Genomic DNA, 19,651 nt, shown 5'->3' on the forward strand with positions numbered 1-19,651 from the left:
AACCCAATACCTAACCATTAACAATCATCTGAGACCCTCAGGGTTATCCTGACCCTAACCCAATACCTAACCATTAACAATCATCTGAGGCCCTCAGGGTTATCCTGACACTAACCCCATCAATAACCATTAACAATCATCTGAGGCCCTCAGGGTTATCCTGACCATAACCCAATACCTAACCATTAACAATCATCTGAGGCCCTCAGGGTTATCCTGACCCTAACCCAATACCTAACCATTAACAATCATCTGAGGCCCTCAGGGTTATCCTGACCCTAACCCAATACCTAACCATTAACAATCATCTGAGGCCCTCAGGGTTATCCTGACCATAACCCCATACCTAACCATTAACAATCATCTGAGGCCCTCAGGGTTATCCTGACACTAACCCCATACCTAACCATTAACAATCATCTGAGTCCCTCAGGGTTATCCTGACCCTAACCCAATACCTAACCATTAACAATCATCTGAGGCCCTCAGGGTTATCCTGACACTAACCCCATACCTAACCATTAACAATCATCTGAGTCCCTCAGGGTTATCCTGACCCTAACCCCATACCTAACCATTAACAATCATCTGAGTCCCTCAGGGTTATCCTGACCCTAACCCAATACCTAACCATTAACAATCATCTGAGGCCCTCACGGTTATCCTGACCCTAACCCAATACCTAACCATTAACAATCATCTGAGGCCCTCAGGGTTATCCTGACACTAACCCAATACCTAACCATTAACAATCATCTGAGGCCCTCAGGGTTATCCTGACACTAACCCCATACCTAACCATTAACAATCATCTGAGGCCCTCAGGGTTATCCTGACCCTAACCCAATACCTAACCATTAACAATCATCTGAGGCCCTCAGGGTTATCCTGACCCTAACCCAATACCTAACCATTAACAATCATCTGAGGCCCTCAGGGTTATCCTGACCCTAACCCAATACCTAACCATTAACAATCATCTGAGGCCCTCAGGGTTATCCTGACACTAACCCCATACCTAACCATTAACAATCATCTGAGGCCCTCAGGGTTATCCTGACCCTAACCCCATACCTAACCATTAACAATCATCTGAGTCCCTCAGGGTTATCCTGACCCTAACCCAATACCTAACCATTAACAATCATCTGAGGCCCTCACGGTTATCCTGACCCTAACCCAATACCTAACCATTAACAATCATCTGAGGCCCTCAGGGTTATCCTGACACTAACCCCATACCTAACCATTAACAATCATCTGAGGCCCTCAGGGTTATCCTGACCCTAACCCAATACCTAACCATTAACAATCATCTGAGGCCCTCAGGGTTATCCTGACCCTAACCCAATACCTAACCATTAACAATCATCTGAGGCCCTCAGGGTTATCCTGACCCTAACCCAATACCTAACCATTAACAATCATCTGAGGCCCTCAGGGTTATCCTGACACTAACCCCATACCTAACCATTAACAATCATCTGAGGCCCTCAGGACACTTTCTAGTGGATATTCCTGTGTCCCGCCAGCTGCAGCGGCTTTGGAAATGAGCACGCGCATTAGTAAGCAGATACATTCAAAACTGGCGCCATGTCGGATCTCGCGCAGTGTCAGCATCGCATCGAACACAGCGCTTGTAGAGCCAACATGGTGAACTCTGGCATCCAGTTTCATAACCGCCTCGACAGGGAGGCCAGCCAATCAGGCTCACATGCTGGGGATAGAGTGTTTCTACAGCCAATAATACGCGATGGGTCCAACCAGGCCCGCCTTCTACTAGTGACGCATTTCAATACAGGAAATAGAGAGGTTTGTTTTGTTTATGTGTGGAGAGGAGGTTGCAGTCAGTGATGATTTTACAACACGCTGTCTCCTGCTGTTTAAAGTATTTAGGCTGGGGTGAAATGTTTTCTAATAATTAGTGATTTTTGTGTTTGTTTATTACCTGCACGGAGTTCCGTGAAAAGGAAAGCATCCCTTTTCTGTGTTGAATTTCACACACAGAGCGGAGCGCGTCAGTCGCAGCTACAGACAAGTCGAGCTTTTCAATGAGATGATTTACTGAGAAACAAACGCGTTGAAGCTCCAGCAGAGCTCTGCGCGATTCTGAAAGACCAAAGTAAAGTTACTCCTTGCAAAGCCTGTTGTTTGTGTTCTTTCTTTATCACACCAGAAGAAGTGATGAATATATTTGAATGGGAAGGCTACAGTTAAAAATAAATATTAGTAAATACAAACCGCAGGCGGCGTTTCTGAATGAAAAGAGGATTCCGCTACTAGACCAGTCTGAAACTCAAACCAGTGAAGATGGACGGCAGCGTGTCCGTGTCGCTCTTTCAAGACGATCTCGCCTCGACCATCGAGCACGCAGTGAAATCGGCTGTAGACACCATCTTGTGTGCGATTACTAAAGTTGTCGGCAGCAAATTCACTGAATTCCAGGTGGAAATGGCTGGAAAGGAGAAAGAGAATGAAAGTCTGAAGCTGAGATTGGAAATATCAGAGAACGAGCTGAAAGCTGTGCGAGGGTGTATAAACGCTGCAGATGCAGACATTAAACAACCTTTAATATTTCAAGGTAAGATTGATTTTATTGTGTGGTATTGCTTGGTCAATCCAGCACCTTAAACTACCTACTGTTGGAAAGATCTTGGTTAAAACGTGTCTGAAGAGAAATTCTAAAGTGTTTGATTATTATAAGCGCTGTTAATAAAACAGTTCTGTCTTAATATTGGTTATAAGGAGTCTAATCAATGCATTGTATTATTTTATAGACCATAAGAACGTAGTGAATCTAACCAGGTCTAATTCATATTTAAATAGGTATTCTATAAACTAATAAAGTACTAGATTGGTCAATCTTAGCCAGTCTAATTTAAGAGGCTTCAATGGTATCCTTCTGGTAAAGTGATGTGTTGTATAGAGTCCCACTGAGACAGTCACAGACCATATTGCAGAGGGTTAGAATAATGATTTGTGATCTAATATCAACACACAGGCAGCAGCACATCGGGTTTCAGTGTTTGATTGAACTGTTTGACTGCGAATCTATTTTTAGATAAATGGTTTCATTGTATTCCGCTCCAGTGCTGTTGAGTTTGTCTTTGGTACAGTCGCGGCTCATTCGCTGCTCGTTCTTTTGCTTTAGTGCTGTTTCCTTCTTGTTCCACACACACACACATTTACACGATCTTTCCAGACCTCAAGGGGCGGCAGCAGCACCCTGCCTGCACCAATATAGGTTATACTATGCCAGTGTGTATTATTAAGAATGGATAGTGGTGCAGTATATGTTATACTATAACAGTGTGTATTATTAAGAATGGATAGTGTTGCAGTATATGTTATACTATAACAGTGTGTATTATTAAGAATGGATAGTGCTGCAGTATATATTATACTATAACAGTGTGTATTATTAAGAATGGATAGTGCTGCAGTATATGTTATACTATAGCAGTGTGTATTATTAAGAATGGATAGTGCTGCAGTATATGTTATACTATACCAGTGTGTATTATTAAGAATGGATAGTGGTGCAGTATATATTATACTATAACAGTGTGTATTATTAAGAATGGATAGTGCTGCAGTATATGTTATACTATAGCAGTGTGTATTATTAAGAATGGATAGTGCTGCAGTATATGTTATACTATAGCAGTGTGTATTATTCTATTATTAAGATCTATCATTTGCTCAAAACAGCATGATGCTGCAGTTTGTTTGTTTTGTTAGAAAAATTATAACCATAAAATAAATAAAGTACTTTGTACAGCTGATGGTAAATAGAATTAGGAAACGATCGCTCATATTACTTATAAACATTTACTAATGCAGGTTATTTAAGAGCAGAGCAGAGATGAGTTGGCCGGGATGCATACAAATTGGATTTATATCTACAGTTCATGTGACGTTGCACAAGTAAGCTTCCAGTGTTGTTGCTAATGATTATTACACAGGTGGAGTTTGTACAGAAAACATATTGCTGCACTTTAAAAAGTCTGAGTTGTGTAAATCACCTGTTTAAATGAAACTGCTTTGAGAATAAGCAGGCTATCCTGCTGCAGTCGCCTGTCTGCTCATTGTATTTGACACATTGAAACATTGGGTTACTTACCGTAACCGTGGTTCCCTGAAAGAGAAGACCACCATCCAATACTTTTGGGATATGCCTGCCTTAAGTAGTTATTCGCTGAGCATTTTATGTCAGAGCTGCCAATAGGCCCCTCCCTGGTGCTTTTAGCTTAAAAGTAAACCACAAAGCAGTGTTGTTGTTAATTGATTTAACTTTGAAGAACAGATATTAAAATAAAGGTAGGGGGAAACATGCAACCTTACTTATTATTATAAATATATCATCATAAAGGAAACAAAGCACACCGACTTTTTTACACTCTCTTTGCTGTTCATGTGAACAATGCAGTTGGTCACCCTTTTGTACGATCGCATCAGTCTGGTGCTATCCTTGTTGTTGAAGTCCGCAAAGTGGAGCTGAGATGCTGGTCAGTTAAATGGGATCTGTAGTGAGATTTGTTGAAATTCAGTAGTGAAAATGTTTGTTCGCACACATAGGTGCAGGCGAACAACACGAGAATTGTCTGGGCTACATTGCAGATATTTGGGAACTTTGTTTCGTTCAAAGAGGTGTAAAACTTGTCCAGTGTTTGTGAATTGTGCTTTTCCTTCACAGTGGAGTTGCACTGGAGTTCAGTGAGCTCCAGTTGTAATTCTTCTGGGGCTTTCTCGTAGTCAAATGAAAGTGGGCATGACACCAGCTCCAGGGTCTTCTCCATCTTCTCAAAGTTAGAGAATCGAAGAGAACATTCTCCCTGCAATGTTGTTGTACTTGTCTGCCCGCTCTGATGACACTTCCAAACGTAAAGTGTTGGAAAGTGAGCGAACAGTTTGCTCTTCATTTGTTTTGAAAACAGAATTATCTTGACTTTGAAAGCATTCACATTGGAATACAATTCGTGAACAAACACATCCTTGCCTTGCAGCTTCACATTAAGTTCATTTAAATGTGCTGGGATATCCACACCAAAAGCGAGGGCGCACACCCAGTTTGAATTCCTTAATTCAGGGAAATCGTTTTCTTTCCCCTGCATTTCCAAGAAAATGTTAATTTCATCTCTAAGCTCCCACACTCGCTGCATCGCCTTTCCTAAACTGAGCCAGCGGACATTTGTATGATAAAGTAAGTCCTGGTGTTCAGCATCAGTGTCCTCAAGAAGGGAAATTAATTGCCAATGATTAAGCCCCCTTGCTCTAATGTAGTTCACTATTTTCACTGCTGTGTGAACAACATGATCTATGTCCAGAACATTTGTGCCTCCTGATGTATGATACAGTGCAGAAAAATGATTTCTTTCTCACAGTCTACATCTTTTACTTTGTCCTGAATTCTTTTTAAAGTCTTACGTTTTTCTCAGTTAAATTTGGTGATCCATCTGTGGTCACGTTTGCGAGTTTACTCCAGGGGAGCTTCAGACGTTCAAGGCAACCAGACACCCTCTCATACAAATCCAATCCCTTTGTTGTGCCTTTCATCGATTCCATAGATAAAAAAATCCTCTGTGATTTCAAATTTGTTGTTAATTTCTCTCACAAAAATCAAAAGCTGCGCTGTGTCCTTTATGTCAGAACTATCATCGAGAGCTAACGAAAACTGCGTGAAGCACTGTGCTTCCTGTTCAACTCGGAGGCCAAGTCTTCATCAATTACTTCGATACAGCGAGCAACAGTTCTTTGTGACAATCTAATCTCAAACATATTTTTGTATTCAGGACACAGCATGCCAGCAACATCGACTATGCATTCTTTCAAAAACTCCCCTTCAGCAAACGGCTTATTTTGTTTAGCTGTCTTGAATGCCAAATCATAACTTGCCTTCGTAGCGGCTTCCTGAACTGCAGCTTGTCGCACAAAAATGTTTTGCTGGGTTTTTAAATTAGTAGGGAGTTTCTGAGCTTTTCTTGTCTTTTCTTCTGTTGTTAAGTTGCTGCGGTAATTAGGATGTTTCGTTGTAAAATGGCGATTCTAATTGTACTCCTTGAACACAGCGATGCTCTCTTGACAAATCAGGCATACAGCCTTCGAGTTGGCGTTTGTGAAAAAAATATTTCTCAATCCACTCTTTTTTGAAAACTCGACACTCACTGTCCACTTTTCTTTTCTTTGAAATGCTCACTTTTCTTCACAAAGCATAAAAACAAAAACCTAGCTGCTGCAATAAGCGCTGTTAATAAAACAGTTCTGTCCTAATATTGGTTATAAGGAGTCTAATCGCTTGCACGCATTCTAGCAAAGACGAATATACGTCATACACATACTGCGCCCCACGTGAGACATTGCAAAGTGCTTTGTTTTAGCAATGCACTCTGTGTGGGTCGTAAATTAGCCTAGGAAATTAGTTATTTCTAACCCAAATCAGTCAATAACATGGATCGATTTAATGGATTTTTACTATTTATAGTAATCTAGTACTTTAATTGTTAAAGTACTAGGAAGCTCCACTACCACGTCCAGACTCCACTCAAGGAGGACGTCCTTTCTAGGGGGACGCAGGCCGAGCACCCTGTAGAATGTGGGCGCCTGTGGATACTGAGTCTATGGGGATGTGGCATGCAGCTATAGCTGCCAGGTACACTTTCAGTGTAGAGTGGGACCTTCCCATCTCTAGCAAATCTTGCAGAAACTGTAAAATAATTCTTATGGGGCAGTAGATGGGGTCATGAAGGAAAAGTCTTGCCTTTTCCTTCACTTTTTTCATAGGAAAGAAACACAGCGTTAACTAATAATTGCAAAGTAGAATAACAGGAATGGTATCAATACAATAATGTACCTAAACCACCAAACTATTATACCGCCTCAACCCTATACGAAATAACTGAGGAACAGTAACTTTAAATGTATGCTGCAAATTATTGAACAGAGCAGTTTGGAGGGGTTATTTTGATACAGTCCCTGATAACAGCAACTAACACAGACTGTTGATAGGAGTTGAAATAAATATTTGATCATTGCAAAGATGTGAACCATGGAATTGTGGGTAGGGTACTAGGGTTAGATGTTATTTATTTGATCAAATTTAATTAAAGGCATTGATCACCCCTCTACCACAAGTACTTTAGAAGGAATGTTGGATCCAGCCTCATTCCCAGCTCACAATCCTGTAGTATCTGGAAAAGATCCCATAGGCTATCAATCATGATTTGCAACTAACAAACCTAGCTAGTAAGTAAGAGTTCTAATTTTATGCAATTTTTTTCCCCACAGATCCCAAAGAGACCCACGCTAACTCTGAATCTGAAGCACAGGAGGGGCCAAAGATAGAAGCAGTTTGCACACAAGAGGAGTCCTTTAAGCAGGAGTGGTGTGCAAGTCTAATGCAGGTTACAGAGCTGGCATGTGTTAAAGATGAAGAGGTCCATCAACAGGAATGTGTTCCTATTAAAGAGGAATTCATAGAGCAGGAATGTGTCCCCATCGCAGAGGAACTTCCTCATGAAAATCATGTCTGTACACTTGAGGAGAACAACAAGCTGGGATCCAACCTGTGTGATGACTCTCCATCTGAATGTGAACTGGGATTCAGAGGTAATCCTACAAAACAAGCAGCATTGAGCTGCCTATTCATCCTGCAGAACCTGGTACTGAACACCAGCAGTGTGCTTGAGATTCATATTTTAACAAGGGGAGCTGCCCAACCAGTATGTCAATAAGGACATCACTGTGCTTGCTTCTGAGGCACCTGCTAGATGTGGAGCCGCTGCCACGCCTCTTTAGAATGCTGTGAGATCAGCGGTGTCCAATCACGCTCCTGGAGGCCATTCCACTCCACATTGAACAGGTTCAGTTATATAAAGTGCTACTCCTGTGTCTGGATGGAGGTTTAATTGGTTCAATTAAACAACTTAGAACAGGGTTGGAACAAAGAGCAGGAGTGGAAGGGCCAGCTTTGGACACCCCTGTGTTAGATCTTTGCCTTTCCCCATTCCTGGTAGACTGTTTGCATTTGTGCTGCTCCCACAGCTTTATGTCCCATGACTGGGTGATGCCAAATCCAGTCGAGTTGCAGAAGAAATGTTTCAGTAGAGAATGTATGCAACAGGATCGCCAAAATGAGAGTGAACCCATACTGTACGATAATGAAAACCAACAGTCTTATTTTATTTCTTACACTTTATTCAAATACAATATCATGTTTAAACGCTCATCTCATGTCAACTATCCCGAGGCCTGCTTGCAACACCACATTTCACTTTTGTGTGTCTCACAGTAAGCATTGCTGTGTTATTATTGTCACAGTACAGTAAGTACGTGTGGGGAGGTGTTCAAAATGCAGGTAGTAAATAGTCAGGATTTTTCATGACTCGCTGTTGGCTCGATTTAAAATATTCCAATTTAAACATTAAAAAAGCATGTCGTTTTTCATTTTCCACTTGGCTGACATGTTGACATCATTCTTGCTGTGACTGAAACTTGCGGGACACTAACTGGTAAATGAATCCGCCTCATCTCAAGCAACCAATCACTGAACTCATTCACTTGTGTTCAGAACAGTGCATGTGGAAGAATGCTGTACAGTAACCTCTGTCTCTCTTCTCTTTCTTTCTTTAGCTTCTAAAGTAGATGAAGGAGAACACGACTCCACTCTATCACCCCAGTGCAAAAACTCTCCTAGAGGCAAACCACAGTGCAAGAAACACAGAGAAACGACACCCCAAGAAGAGTATGTGAAGACATTGAGAACTCACTCAGTTACAATCCCTTCTTTACAAGACAGACACCCACTTACTGTGGAGAGTACAGAGACGCCACATTCTGTGTGTTTTAACAATTCTGAAACCCAGGGCAGCTTGAAGACCTTGCCTCATTCTATTAAAGGTGGGAAGAGTTCCTGTCAATTAGACGTTCCTGAAACTCACAAGGGAAATCCCACAGGAGGGACTCCGTGTTCCTGGGCTGATTGTGGGAAGAGTTTCAATCATATATCACTGCTTAAAAGACACCAGCGCATTCACACAGGAGAGAAACCTTCTCACATACAGTACAGTGATAAGAGTTTCACACAGTTAGGAAATCTTCATTCACACCAGCACATTCACACAGGAGAGAATCCTTATCACTGCACTCAGTGTGGGAAGAGATTCAGTCACTTAGGAAACCTTAAAATCCACCAGCGCATTCACACAGGAGAGAAACCTTATCACTGTTCTGTTTGTGGGAAGAGATTTAGTCAGTTAGGGGACCTTAATAAACACAAGCGCATTCACACAGGAGAGAATCCTTATCACTGTTCTGTTTGTGGGAAGAGATTCAGTTACTCAGGAAACCTTAGAAGGCACCAACGCATTCACACAGGAGAGAAACCTTATCACTGTGATGTTTGTGGGAAGAGATTCAGTGACTTAGGAAACCTTAAAAAACACAAGCGCATTCACACAGGAGAGAAACCTTATCACTGTGCTGTTTGTGGGAAGAGATTTAGCCAGTTAGGAAACCTTAATGAACACAAGCACATTCACACAGGAGAGAAACCTTATCCCTGTGATGTTTGTGGGAAGAGATTCAGCCAGTTAGGACACCTGAAAAGACACCATAAAATTCACAGGGGTGGGAGTGTTTTGTCTATAGACGATTTTCCATCTTGAAAGTATTTTGGGAGCTGTGAAAAATGAGTGTGTGTTTGGAATGTGTACTGTAGCAATGGCGGCCGTTCGCGAGCCGAGAGCTGATTTCATCAGCAAAAACGAAATATTGTTTTTAGCTTCTTGCAGTTTACCGTGAAAAATATGAATTCTTTACAGCATTTTACACTGTAAAGTCATACTGTTATCAGATCCGTGCATTTGGTTACTATGGCAACAGGGTCAAACAAATACCAACTTCATGATTGTTTTCAAGTTATACTTATACTACCCTGTAAATTGACCTAGCGAGTCAGTGGCATATATGATGTTACAATTTACTGATAATTTGAAGGTATCTGTGGTTTTCAAACTTCATAGTTATTTCTACGTGGTATTAGAAATGTAAAGAAAAATACAAAAACTGTCATTTAAAGTTTGCCTCCCGTGTATACGATTTATTGATTTCAAGGCAGCAAAATATGGAAATTGCATGTTCCTTTTCAATAGTACGTCAACATAATTTTAAAAGGTTTACAAAACTTGAAAATGTCGCTGAATTTGTCACTCAAGGTTGTTTTAAAAAAATCTGTTTGTCTGCTTGTTATGTTTTTTTGCAGCCAACACATTTCCAAAACATTGATACATTTTTAAAGATTGTTTCAATAGCGACTCGATATTTGAATGCCGTTTGACCTTTGACGAGTACTTCCAAGGTTAGCTCAAAGATATTCTATTTAATAGAATAGAAATAAATAGAATATATTTGGTTAGCTGTACCTGAGAAAATGCAGTGAAAACGAGTGGCCATATTGAGCTGGAAACGAGGTATTCTCAGCCCAGTAATAAGCATTTAGTTGTGGTTTGACGGCAGCAGGAGCATAGCCTGTGCTTTTTTTTTGTATTTGCTTGACAGACGCCCTTATGCACGGCGACTTAGAGGTAACAAGTTATTACAATTTGCACTTTGTGGGTTGTATGTGCATATTTGCTTTGTCTTTGAGGGGTGTATAGGCTACGTGCAACTAATGTTAAAATATAAACTGCTAAAGATGTTCGCCCTGCTTCACTCGGCACCATACATTTTCAGTTTTGCTCTGCTCCTACCCCTGAATTCATACAGGTGTGTACTCCTATCGCAGCACTTAGTGTGAAGAAGTTAAGTCAGTTGCAGGCTCTTACAGGACTCTAGAACATTCTCAGAATTGCAGACGCTTGGGGACACATAAACAACAGGAGTGCATTTGACTAAATACAGAAATATTTACTGAAAACTAAAGAATAAACTTGCTTGATAAATAGGGTCACCCCTAATCACAATTTGTTTTCAATTAACCAAGGGGAGCTGCCCAACCACTATGTCAACAGGGCAGCAGTGTGGAGTAGTGGTTAGGGCTCTGGACTCTTGACCGGAGGGTTGTGGGTTCAATCCCCGGTGGGGACACTGCTGCTGTACCCTTGAGCAAGGTACTTTCCCTACATTGCTCCAGTAAAAACCCAATTGTATAAATGGGTAATTGTATGTAAAAATAATGTGATATCTTGTAACATTATAAGTCGCACTGGATAAGGGCGTCTGCTAAGAAATTAATAATAATAATAATAACAAGGACATCACTGTGCTTGCTCCTGAGGCACCTGCTAGATGTGCAGCCGCTGCCACGCCTCTTTAGAATGCTGTTAGATCAGCGGTGTCTAATCTGTGTTAGATCTTTGCCTTTTCTCATTCCTGGTAGACTGTTTGCAGTTGTGCTGCTCCCACAGCTTTACAGAGCTGCAGGGATCACATGTCCCATCACTGGGTGATGCCAAATCCAGTCGGGTTGCTCAGCGTCACCAGAAGAAACATTTCAGTAGAGAGTTTCTGTGGAGAATGTATGCAGCAATGAGAGTGAACCCATACTGTATGATAATGAAAACCAACAGTCTTATTTTATTTCTTACACTTTATTCAAATACAATATCATTTTTAAAAGCTCATCTCATGGCAACTATCCCGAGGACTGTAATGTTTGCTCGCAACACCACATCAGTTTTGTGTGTCTCACAGTAAGCATTGCTGTGTTTATTATTGTCACAGTACAGTAAGTACGTGTGTGGAGGTGTTCTGTACAGCAGACCAGCGAATCAGTTTCAGCTGGGAGGGGATTCTGGGAATTGTAGTTTTACTGGATCTTTGCTCTATAGATATTTTACACAACAAAATTTGATTAATAAAAAATTTGTTGTGGAAAAACAAAACCCCTCCAGCCCTACATAGTTCTACATATAGTGCGTCTTCGATACAGGTAGAATGAAAAGGCAAGGTGCAGTGCATGGGATTGCAAATGGAATTTCTGTTTTTAGAAGCACAGCAAATATTAATTATCAAAAAGCAAATTAAAATATTAGATGAATAGCAGTACTGTCAAAATGCAGGTATAAATAATCACGATTTTTCATGACTCACTGTTGGCTCGATTTTAAAATACAGTGAAACTCTGATAGAACGTACTGCCTTGGGACTGTAAACACAGTATGTTCTAACCAAGGTATGTAATAACCAGATACATGCACATACCCGCCAAATCAGCACAAAAACCAAAACCCAGTGCAGTACTAACTGATATAATGTGCATGTATCTAGTATAAAGGTTTACTACAGAAGAAACAATATAAAACAATGTAACATGTGACTGGTACTGTGCATTACTATACAGTGTGTGACATTCTGTATTTGAATGATTTAATACAGTAATTCTATGTTGCCTTGGATAGAGATGGTCAGCTAAATGAATTATAAAAAAATAACAGAAAACATGTAATTAATGTACTGAATAATACTGTACTTTAATTAGAAAAATAAACTAATACAAAAAAAATACAGTACAGTAATAACAAATAGAAATAATAAAACTGGTAATAATAATAATAATAATAAATAATATACAAGTCAATAATCATTACCATACAAACTGTCCGTTCAGGTACAGCACAGTAATCATTGCCTGTAAGCTACTTTAAGAAGTCTTTGGCCCTGGCCACATTAGCATTTTAGAACTGAGTTAAGGGTTAAAAACTTGTTTAAAAGTGCCTAAATCGATTTGCATCCACACTAAACACGGTTCATAACAGTTCAACAACCGGGTCTCGAACTCGGTTGTTGGTATAGCTGGGTTAGATAGACTGGTTTAACTGTAATCTGGCTGTGAACCGTGTTCGAGTCTGGTTACACAGTATCCTCCGATATCCCACAGTGCTTTGCGGAATTACGTTGCCATAATCCCCCTGTTTATATGAGACAAGAATAAAGAAAAGACAAGCCCGAATTAAAATACAGGAGGAGTTATTCTTGTCATATTCCATCGGTACAGTCAGATATGCTAATGTACTGTAGTACACAAAACCTAAAATGTGTCCAAGACACTTTTTAAATGATCTTAGAGCACATCACATATTAGCAAGTTAAAGGTCTTTATTTCAACTTTTAATTAAATTAAAGAACGTCTTATCCGCCCCAGATTTTTCCTTTGTGTAAATGCCCATCTAATTTATTTACTATGGCGTGGGCATTTTTTCCCATACATGAATTATTCCCCTTTTGATTACTTAAGCACTTTCTCGTAGCTCCTCTGTTCTGCTCCTGTGTTCAATGAAAATAAACAACAACATTTACGAGGGGGTAAAAAAAAAAGAAAAGAACGTGTGTACATTACAGTGGATTCTGGGATACAGTCATCCAGCGAAGTGTTTTTTCAGCAACAGCTGGGTTAAACTAACCCAGTTTCATTACGGCAATCTGGACGCTCTAACACTGATGGGCTCGGGTTCAGGTAAATCGGTTTTGAACTCGGTTGTTGATTTTTTTGCTCTAATGTGGACAGGGCCTTAGACGACTGCCTCAGCGACTGCTGCTTTTTAAACTTGAGCTCTTTGACAACATAATTCTGACTGCTTTCATCCCTTTGAGATTTCTCCAGTAATGTAGTTTGTCCTTGAATGAAATGGACGATCATTTAGCGCTGGCCATGATAATACTGCATAAATTACAGAGAGCAAGGTCAAGTTCAAACAGCAAGAAGTAGGCCTACGAGTACACAACATGCACAGCACAGACCACTGCGTGCCATCGCGCTGCATGCGTAATAACAGGAAGCATGCACTATCAGAGGACGTACTAAAAGGAGAACTTAAACAGGATTTAATACGATTTTACTCGGTTCCGTGATACTGGTTCTTTATATCAGTGTGTGTGTGTTGTATCTCAGTTATGTTGTAAATGGGTTTGACTGTATTCCACTTTAAACATTAAAAAAGCACGTTGTTTTTCATTTTCCACTTGGCTGACATTTTGACATCATTCTTGCTGTGACAAACTTGCGGGACACTAACTGGTAAATGAATCCGCCTCATCTCAAGCAACCAATCACTGAACTCATTCGCTTGTGTTCAGAACAGAGACAGAAGACAGGTAACAAGCGTTTGTGTTTTTTCAAGAACATCTCATGAAAATAGTTGGGAATTTTATGAAAATAACCATGGAATTTTCTGGCTCCCGGCATTTATCTACATTCCTGAATATGGTGATAGAACAAGGAGGCTGACATGAATAGGTGTGATATTAAATAGATTTGGCTGTATTCTCTCAATATGAGGTCATCAACGTTCACTCTAGTTGTCATGTTTATGACATGAAGCCCTGCAGAACAGTGCATGTGGAAGAATGCTGTACAATAACCTTTGTCTTTCTTCTCTTTCTTTCTTTAGCTTCTAAAGTAGATGAAGGAGAACACGACTCCACTCCATCACCCCAGTGCAAAAACTCTTCTAGAGGCAAACCACAGTGCAAGAAGCACAGAGAAACGACACCCCAAGAAGAGTATGTGAAGACATTGAGAACTCACTCAGTTAAAATCCCTTCCTTACAAGACAGACACCCACTTAATGTGGAGAGTACAGAGACGGCACATTCTGCATGTTTTAACAATTCTGAAACCCAGGGCACCTTGAAGACTTTGCCTCATTCGATTAAAGGTGGGAAGAGTTCCTGTCAATTAGACGCTCCTGAAACTCACAAGGGAAATCCCACAGGAGGGACTGCGTTTTCCTGGGCTGATTGTAGGAAGAGTTTCAATCATATATCACTCCTTCAAAGACACCCGCGCATACACACAGGAGAGAAACCTTCCCACACACAGTACAGTGATAAGAGTTTCACACAGTTAGGAAATCTTCATTCACACCAGCACATTCACATAAGAGAGAAACTTTATCACTGTTCTGTTTGTGGGAAGAGATTCAATCACTCAGGAAACCTTAAAATCCACCAGCGCATTCACACAGGAGAGAAACCTTATCACTGTTCTCTTTGTGGAAAGCGATTCAGTCAGGTAGGAGACCTTAAAAAACACAAGCGCATTCACACAGGAGAGAAACCTTATCACTGTTCTGTTTGTGGGAAGAGATTCAGCCAGTTAGGAAACCTTAAAAGACACCATAACATTCACACAGGTGTGTAATCCTATCCCTGCATTTAATGTGCGAAGAAGTGAAGTCAGTTGCAGGCTCTTGCAGGACTCGAGAACATTCTCAGAGTTGCAGACACTTGGGGACACCTAAACAACAGGAGTGCCTTTGACTAAATACAGAAATATTTACTGAAAACAAAAGAATAAACTTGCTTGATAAATAGGGTCAGCCCTGATCACAATTTGTTCAGATCAAAAACTCACCCAAATATGAACGACTAACATATTTTATTCAATATCTTGTTGAGCATTCAGATTTTGTTACATCACATTAGTAATATTTAAATAGACTGTTATTATGAGTGCAAGTTTCTCTTTTTTACTCCTGCATTGCTCAGCCTCTTGCAGTGTGTTGGGTGGAAAATTCCCTGATACCATGGTGAATCTCCGGCACCTCAACCTGCAGCACAGTATACTGCAGTTATCATGCAAGCAGCCTGAAGTGTAAAACCAATACTGCTTCCAGCAGGGTGCACCAGAGAGCCTTTTCATTTAATAAATATGCGCTCCAGTGCTTCAACCTCAGTACTTGTGTGTGTGTCAACTTCCTGGACTGGGGACGTGTGACAGAAATAGAATGATTCTTGGTGGTAAATCTCCCTCCCGACCTGTGAAGGCGCTAATTACAGGGAACAGAGTATTATTATTATTATTATTATTTGTTTATTTAGCAGACGCCTTTATCCAAGGCGACTTACAGAGACTAGGGTGTGTGAACTATGCATCAGTTACAGAGTCACTTACAATTACGTCTCACCCGAAAGACGGAGCACAAGGAGGTGAAGTGACTTGCTCAGGGTCACGCAATGAGTCAGTGGCTGAGGTGGGATTTGAACCGGGGACCTCCTGGTTACAAGCCCTTTTCTTTAACCACTGGACCACACAGCCTCCTATGTACCCAGAGTACCCTGGACTGACAATTCATTCCCAGGGATAAAGGGAAGTCATCATCTAGAAAGGGGGTGGAACTCCGGTGCACTAACTCATCGACCCGAAAGGGAAACGATGTGGCAGCTGCAGATTGGAGGGACGGTTGCAATCGTTTATCAAGGGGTCACGAGTGACGGTACAAATAGGGGACGGAGCGACATTAATGGTTAATGGTTAAGGAATGACTCGGAAGGGCCAGTATTGTGTTTATCATACCGTGAGTGTTTTGTTTGTTTGTCTCTAATTGTTACTTTTTGCTATTATTAGTAGACAGCTAACACGTTCCGGAGCTGTCGCCAGAGGCCAGCATTAACCCGGACATCACTGCACCTGTATCACGATAACTTGTATTTGCGCCACAAGCACTACAGCACTCACCCAGGACTGGTGACCGTGTTTGTATATTGTGGATGTAACTGTGTTTATTATTTGGGACTGCAAACCCGTTTTATAGAACAGTGCCGTACACATTGCTGTGTATTGCCTGGGATTATTGTTTTGGTCACCAGACCTGGATTAAAAATTAAATCTCTTTCTGATTGGATTATCACTGTCTGTCTCTTCATTGTGCACTGCATTACTCCTACACCTGTACCCTGTGAACCACTTTGCCACATGTGGTGTCAGACCAACGGGATTATGGATTGCACTGAACTAGCAGAGCTGATGAAGGCGCTGGACAGTAGACGAGAGGCCAAGGAGAGAGGAGCGGTACCCACTGCTCATTGAGAGGGTAGGTCTGGCAATAACGGCACGCCCTTCAATAGCACCTGTGATGATGGTGCCGAAGGCACGGGCATTGAAGATGACGACGGAGGATGACCTGGAATCGTACTTGGTCGCTTTCGATCGGCTGGCTACCACCGTGTCATGGCTGCAGGAGTTCTGGGCGAGCCAGCTGGGACCCTGCTTGATCGGGAGGCTCAGGCAGCATACCAGGCAATGACCGATGCTGAAGCCGTCGATTACGACCTCAGCAATCCTCAGACGCCTTAATATTACATTGGAGACTCACCGGGTATGGTTCAGGGAGTACCAAAGGTCCCTGGAAACACACACCAAGGTGATCGGAAAGGTTGGGTAACCACATGGTACACTGGCTGACCCCCACCAAGAAGACCAATCTGCAAATGCGGGAGGTGATAGTGGTGGAGCAGTTTTGCCATGCGGTCAGCGCCAAAACCCAAGCATGGATATGGTGCCACAACCCCGACACCCTGGAAGAAGCTGTGAAACTGGTAGAGGACTGGTAGAAGACTCCCTGATAAGCCAGTTGACACATTTCAGTTGCTGAGCTCACATGTTTATGTCCCTGACCCTGGGTGAAAAACCAAAAAAATGTGTTGGGATGCAGTGTTTTACTTAATCTCTTAGAACAGTCCTGTTTCACCTGCATTATACCAGGCTGGTTGCCTTTGTTTGTGTGGTCTCCACTTCATGGTTTGCTGTACAACATGTTTCCTTCCACGTGTGTAGGACTTTAGAAATTGATACTGTAGTAGATTCAGGTAAAAAGAAAAAAAAACTATGGAAATTCAGTAACAAAAACTTTGTTAAAATAACGTTAAGGTTGCAGTTCAGAATCACAAAGTCGGGAAATGGGACGTTAAGGCACGCAGCCCCTATTATGTCCACACATCACATGACATCAGTAATGACATCGGCAATGACCAATCACATGACAAATGCTCCACCAAGACTACCCAGAAGAACATTACCTCGGTGTGTTTGTTGGTCTGCAGAATATTGTGCCAACAGCTGTTCTTAGGAAATGACAATAACGAGACAAAATAGCAGTTAGGTCCTCATTCTCCATGACACTGTGCTAGAAAAAAAAAATCTCTTTTTACTGAGTGAGATACATACTGAAATGCATTTTGGAAACCAATGGTCTTGCATAAATGTGGCAATGCCATATTGCAGTTCAGTATTTGCATAGTGGCAAGTGCACTTAGTTTTGTATTGGAAGTAACAGCAGTAATTATGCAACACCTATATCACGTCTATAGACAATAGTGCAAAAAGAGACCTGAGTGACAGCGAGCACAATGAAAGTGTACTTGTTCTGTCTATGATTGTGTCTGCATTGACAGAGTGATTTGATAGCTACAGTCCAGCACAGACAAATTGTTTCCTAGTGTAATGTTCTTCTGGACAGTCTTGGTAAAGCATTTGTCATGGGATTAGATATGCCAACATGTCATTGCTGATGTCATTACTGATGTCATGTATGACATCATATCTGATGTGATGCATAGGCATAATAGGGGCGAGTTAAGGCTGCGTGCCTCAATGTGTTAATTTATTTAAAGAACGGGGTACCCCTCCGCCCCTGTGCAGTTTATTGTTTTGTATTTCTTTTGTTGCAGATATTATTATTATTATTATTATTATTATTATTATTATTATTATTATTATTATTATTATTATTGTTTATTTATTTATAAAAATGTTTTGTTATTATTTTGTATTGTTTAGCACTGTGGATGGGAAGCCCCATCCACATTAAAAACCTCGTGCAGAAGGTGACCATCTCCCGAGTTAATTAATTGTTTAATTGTTGCTAATCGGGAGATGGTCACCTGTATATAAGCCTGCAGTTCTCCCAGCTCTAGGTGGGTGTTCGAGAGGAGGAACGGGAGCGAGAGAGAGGAGTTTAAAAGTAAAATTAAAAAAAATATATACAGGATCAGTGAAGGCGATTGCCCAGCCTGACCTGTGTTTTGTCCAGTCTGACCTGTGTTTTGTCCAGCCTGACCTGTGTTTTGTGTTCGAGATTTTGTTTTTGTTCCTCTTTTTATTTTGCTCTGTTTATTTCATTTGTTTTGGTTATTTAAATAAACGGCGCATGGCGTGTCTTTTTGTCCTGCAGTACCTGCCTCTGTGTTTTCCTTCCTGCTTCTGGCCTGATGTCACCACTACAGCCATCCTGTCACAGTCCCATTTCCCGACTTTTGTGATTTTGAACTGCAACCTTAACGTGATTGGCTGTGCCGATCGGGAGTCCACACTAATCACGACATCATCATGGCACTTCCGCTGCAGCTCTGGAGTGCCAGGTCGCCTAATGAGGGGTGAAAATCTGAGCCTTCCCTCCAAATGAGCTACCTGCACAAACTGTGCATGCGCACGCATGCGGAAATCCATTTTTTGACATCATATAATGCAGGCCTACGTGGGGGTTCTAATTTTTGGGTAATTTTCTTTTTAATTTGGGAAGAATTATTTATTGAAAAAAAATTCTAAATATAAATCAAGAGAATAGATATCAGGTTTTATGCAGGAAAAAATAAAATATTGTAATGATCCGTGCTCTTGAAAATGAAGCAGAAGATGGAGACGTTGCCAGGTACAATTTATTAATGGAAACGGATATGAGTATGGAGAGTACTTCACAAAAGACTAGTTCAAGATCTGCAGTTAACAAAGACATGGAACTCCGGATAAATTTGGGGACATCATCTACGCATATGGAAGTGAGAGGTTTGGAGTTGAAAAAAAGAAGGAAAAAGTACAAACTATTCCTGGAAAGTCTAGACGGCAGCAGGAGATTGAACGCTTAGTTAGAGAAAGGAG

The 19,651-nt window shown here is 41.1% G+C and overlaps 1 protein-coding gene across 4 annotated transcripts; it reads left to right on the top strand.

Moving 5' to 3' along the window:
• The first annotated feature begins 1,790 nt into the window (after positions 1 to 1,790).
• Positions 1,791 to 16,989, top strand: LOC117965136 (zinc finger protein 79-like). Of its 4 annotated transcripts, XM_059006122.1 has the most exons (5): positions 1,795 to 2,581; positions 7,285 to 7,605; positions 8,629 to 8,895; positions 14,385 to 14,651; positions 16,343 to 16,989. In XM_059006122.1, the coding sequence occupies exons 1-5, from the start codon at positions 2,311 to 2,313 to the stop codon at positions 16,351 to 16,353; spliced, it is 1,137 nt and encodes a 378-aa protein (XP_058862105.1). In that variant the 5' UTR covers positions 1,795 to 2,310; the 3' UTR covers positions 16,354 to 16,989. The 4 variants fall into 4 exon arrangements, with proteins under 4 accessions (XP_058862104.1, XP_058862105.1, XP_058862102.1 ...); XM_059006119.1 differs by having other exon boundaries at positions 14,385 to 16,989; XM_059006121.1 differs by lacking the exon at positions 8,629 to 8,895 and having other exon boundaries at positions 1,791 to 2,581; positions 14,385 to 16,989.
• Positions 16,990 to 19,651: the final 2,662 nt, after the last annotated feature.

The sequence above is a fragment of the Acipenser ruthenus genome, chromosome 32 (genome assembly GCF_902713425.1).
Source record: "Acipenser ruthenus chromosome 32, fAciRut3.2 maternal haplotype, whole genome shotgun sequence".
Taxonomy (NCBI): domain Eukaryota; kingdom Metazoa; phylum Chordata; class Actinopteri; order Acipenseriformes; family Acipenseridae; genus Acipenser; species Acipenser ruthenus.

Coding starts and splice junctions, on each gene's coding strand:
- LOC117965136 (XM_059006118.1), top strand. CDS start 2,311: ATGGACGGCAGCGTGTCCGTGTCGCTCTTTCAAGACGATCTCGCCTCG. Junction 2,582..7,284: donor ACAACCTTTAATATTTCAAG/GTAAGATTGATT, acceptor TTTTCCCCACAG/ATCCCAAAGAGACCCACGCT. Junction 7,606..8,628: donor ATGTGAACTGGGATTCAGAG/GTAATCCTACAA, acceptor TTCTTTCTTTAG/CTTCTAAAGTAGATGAAGGA.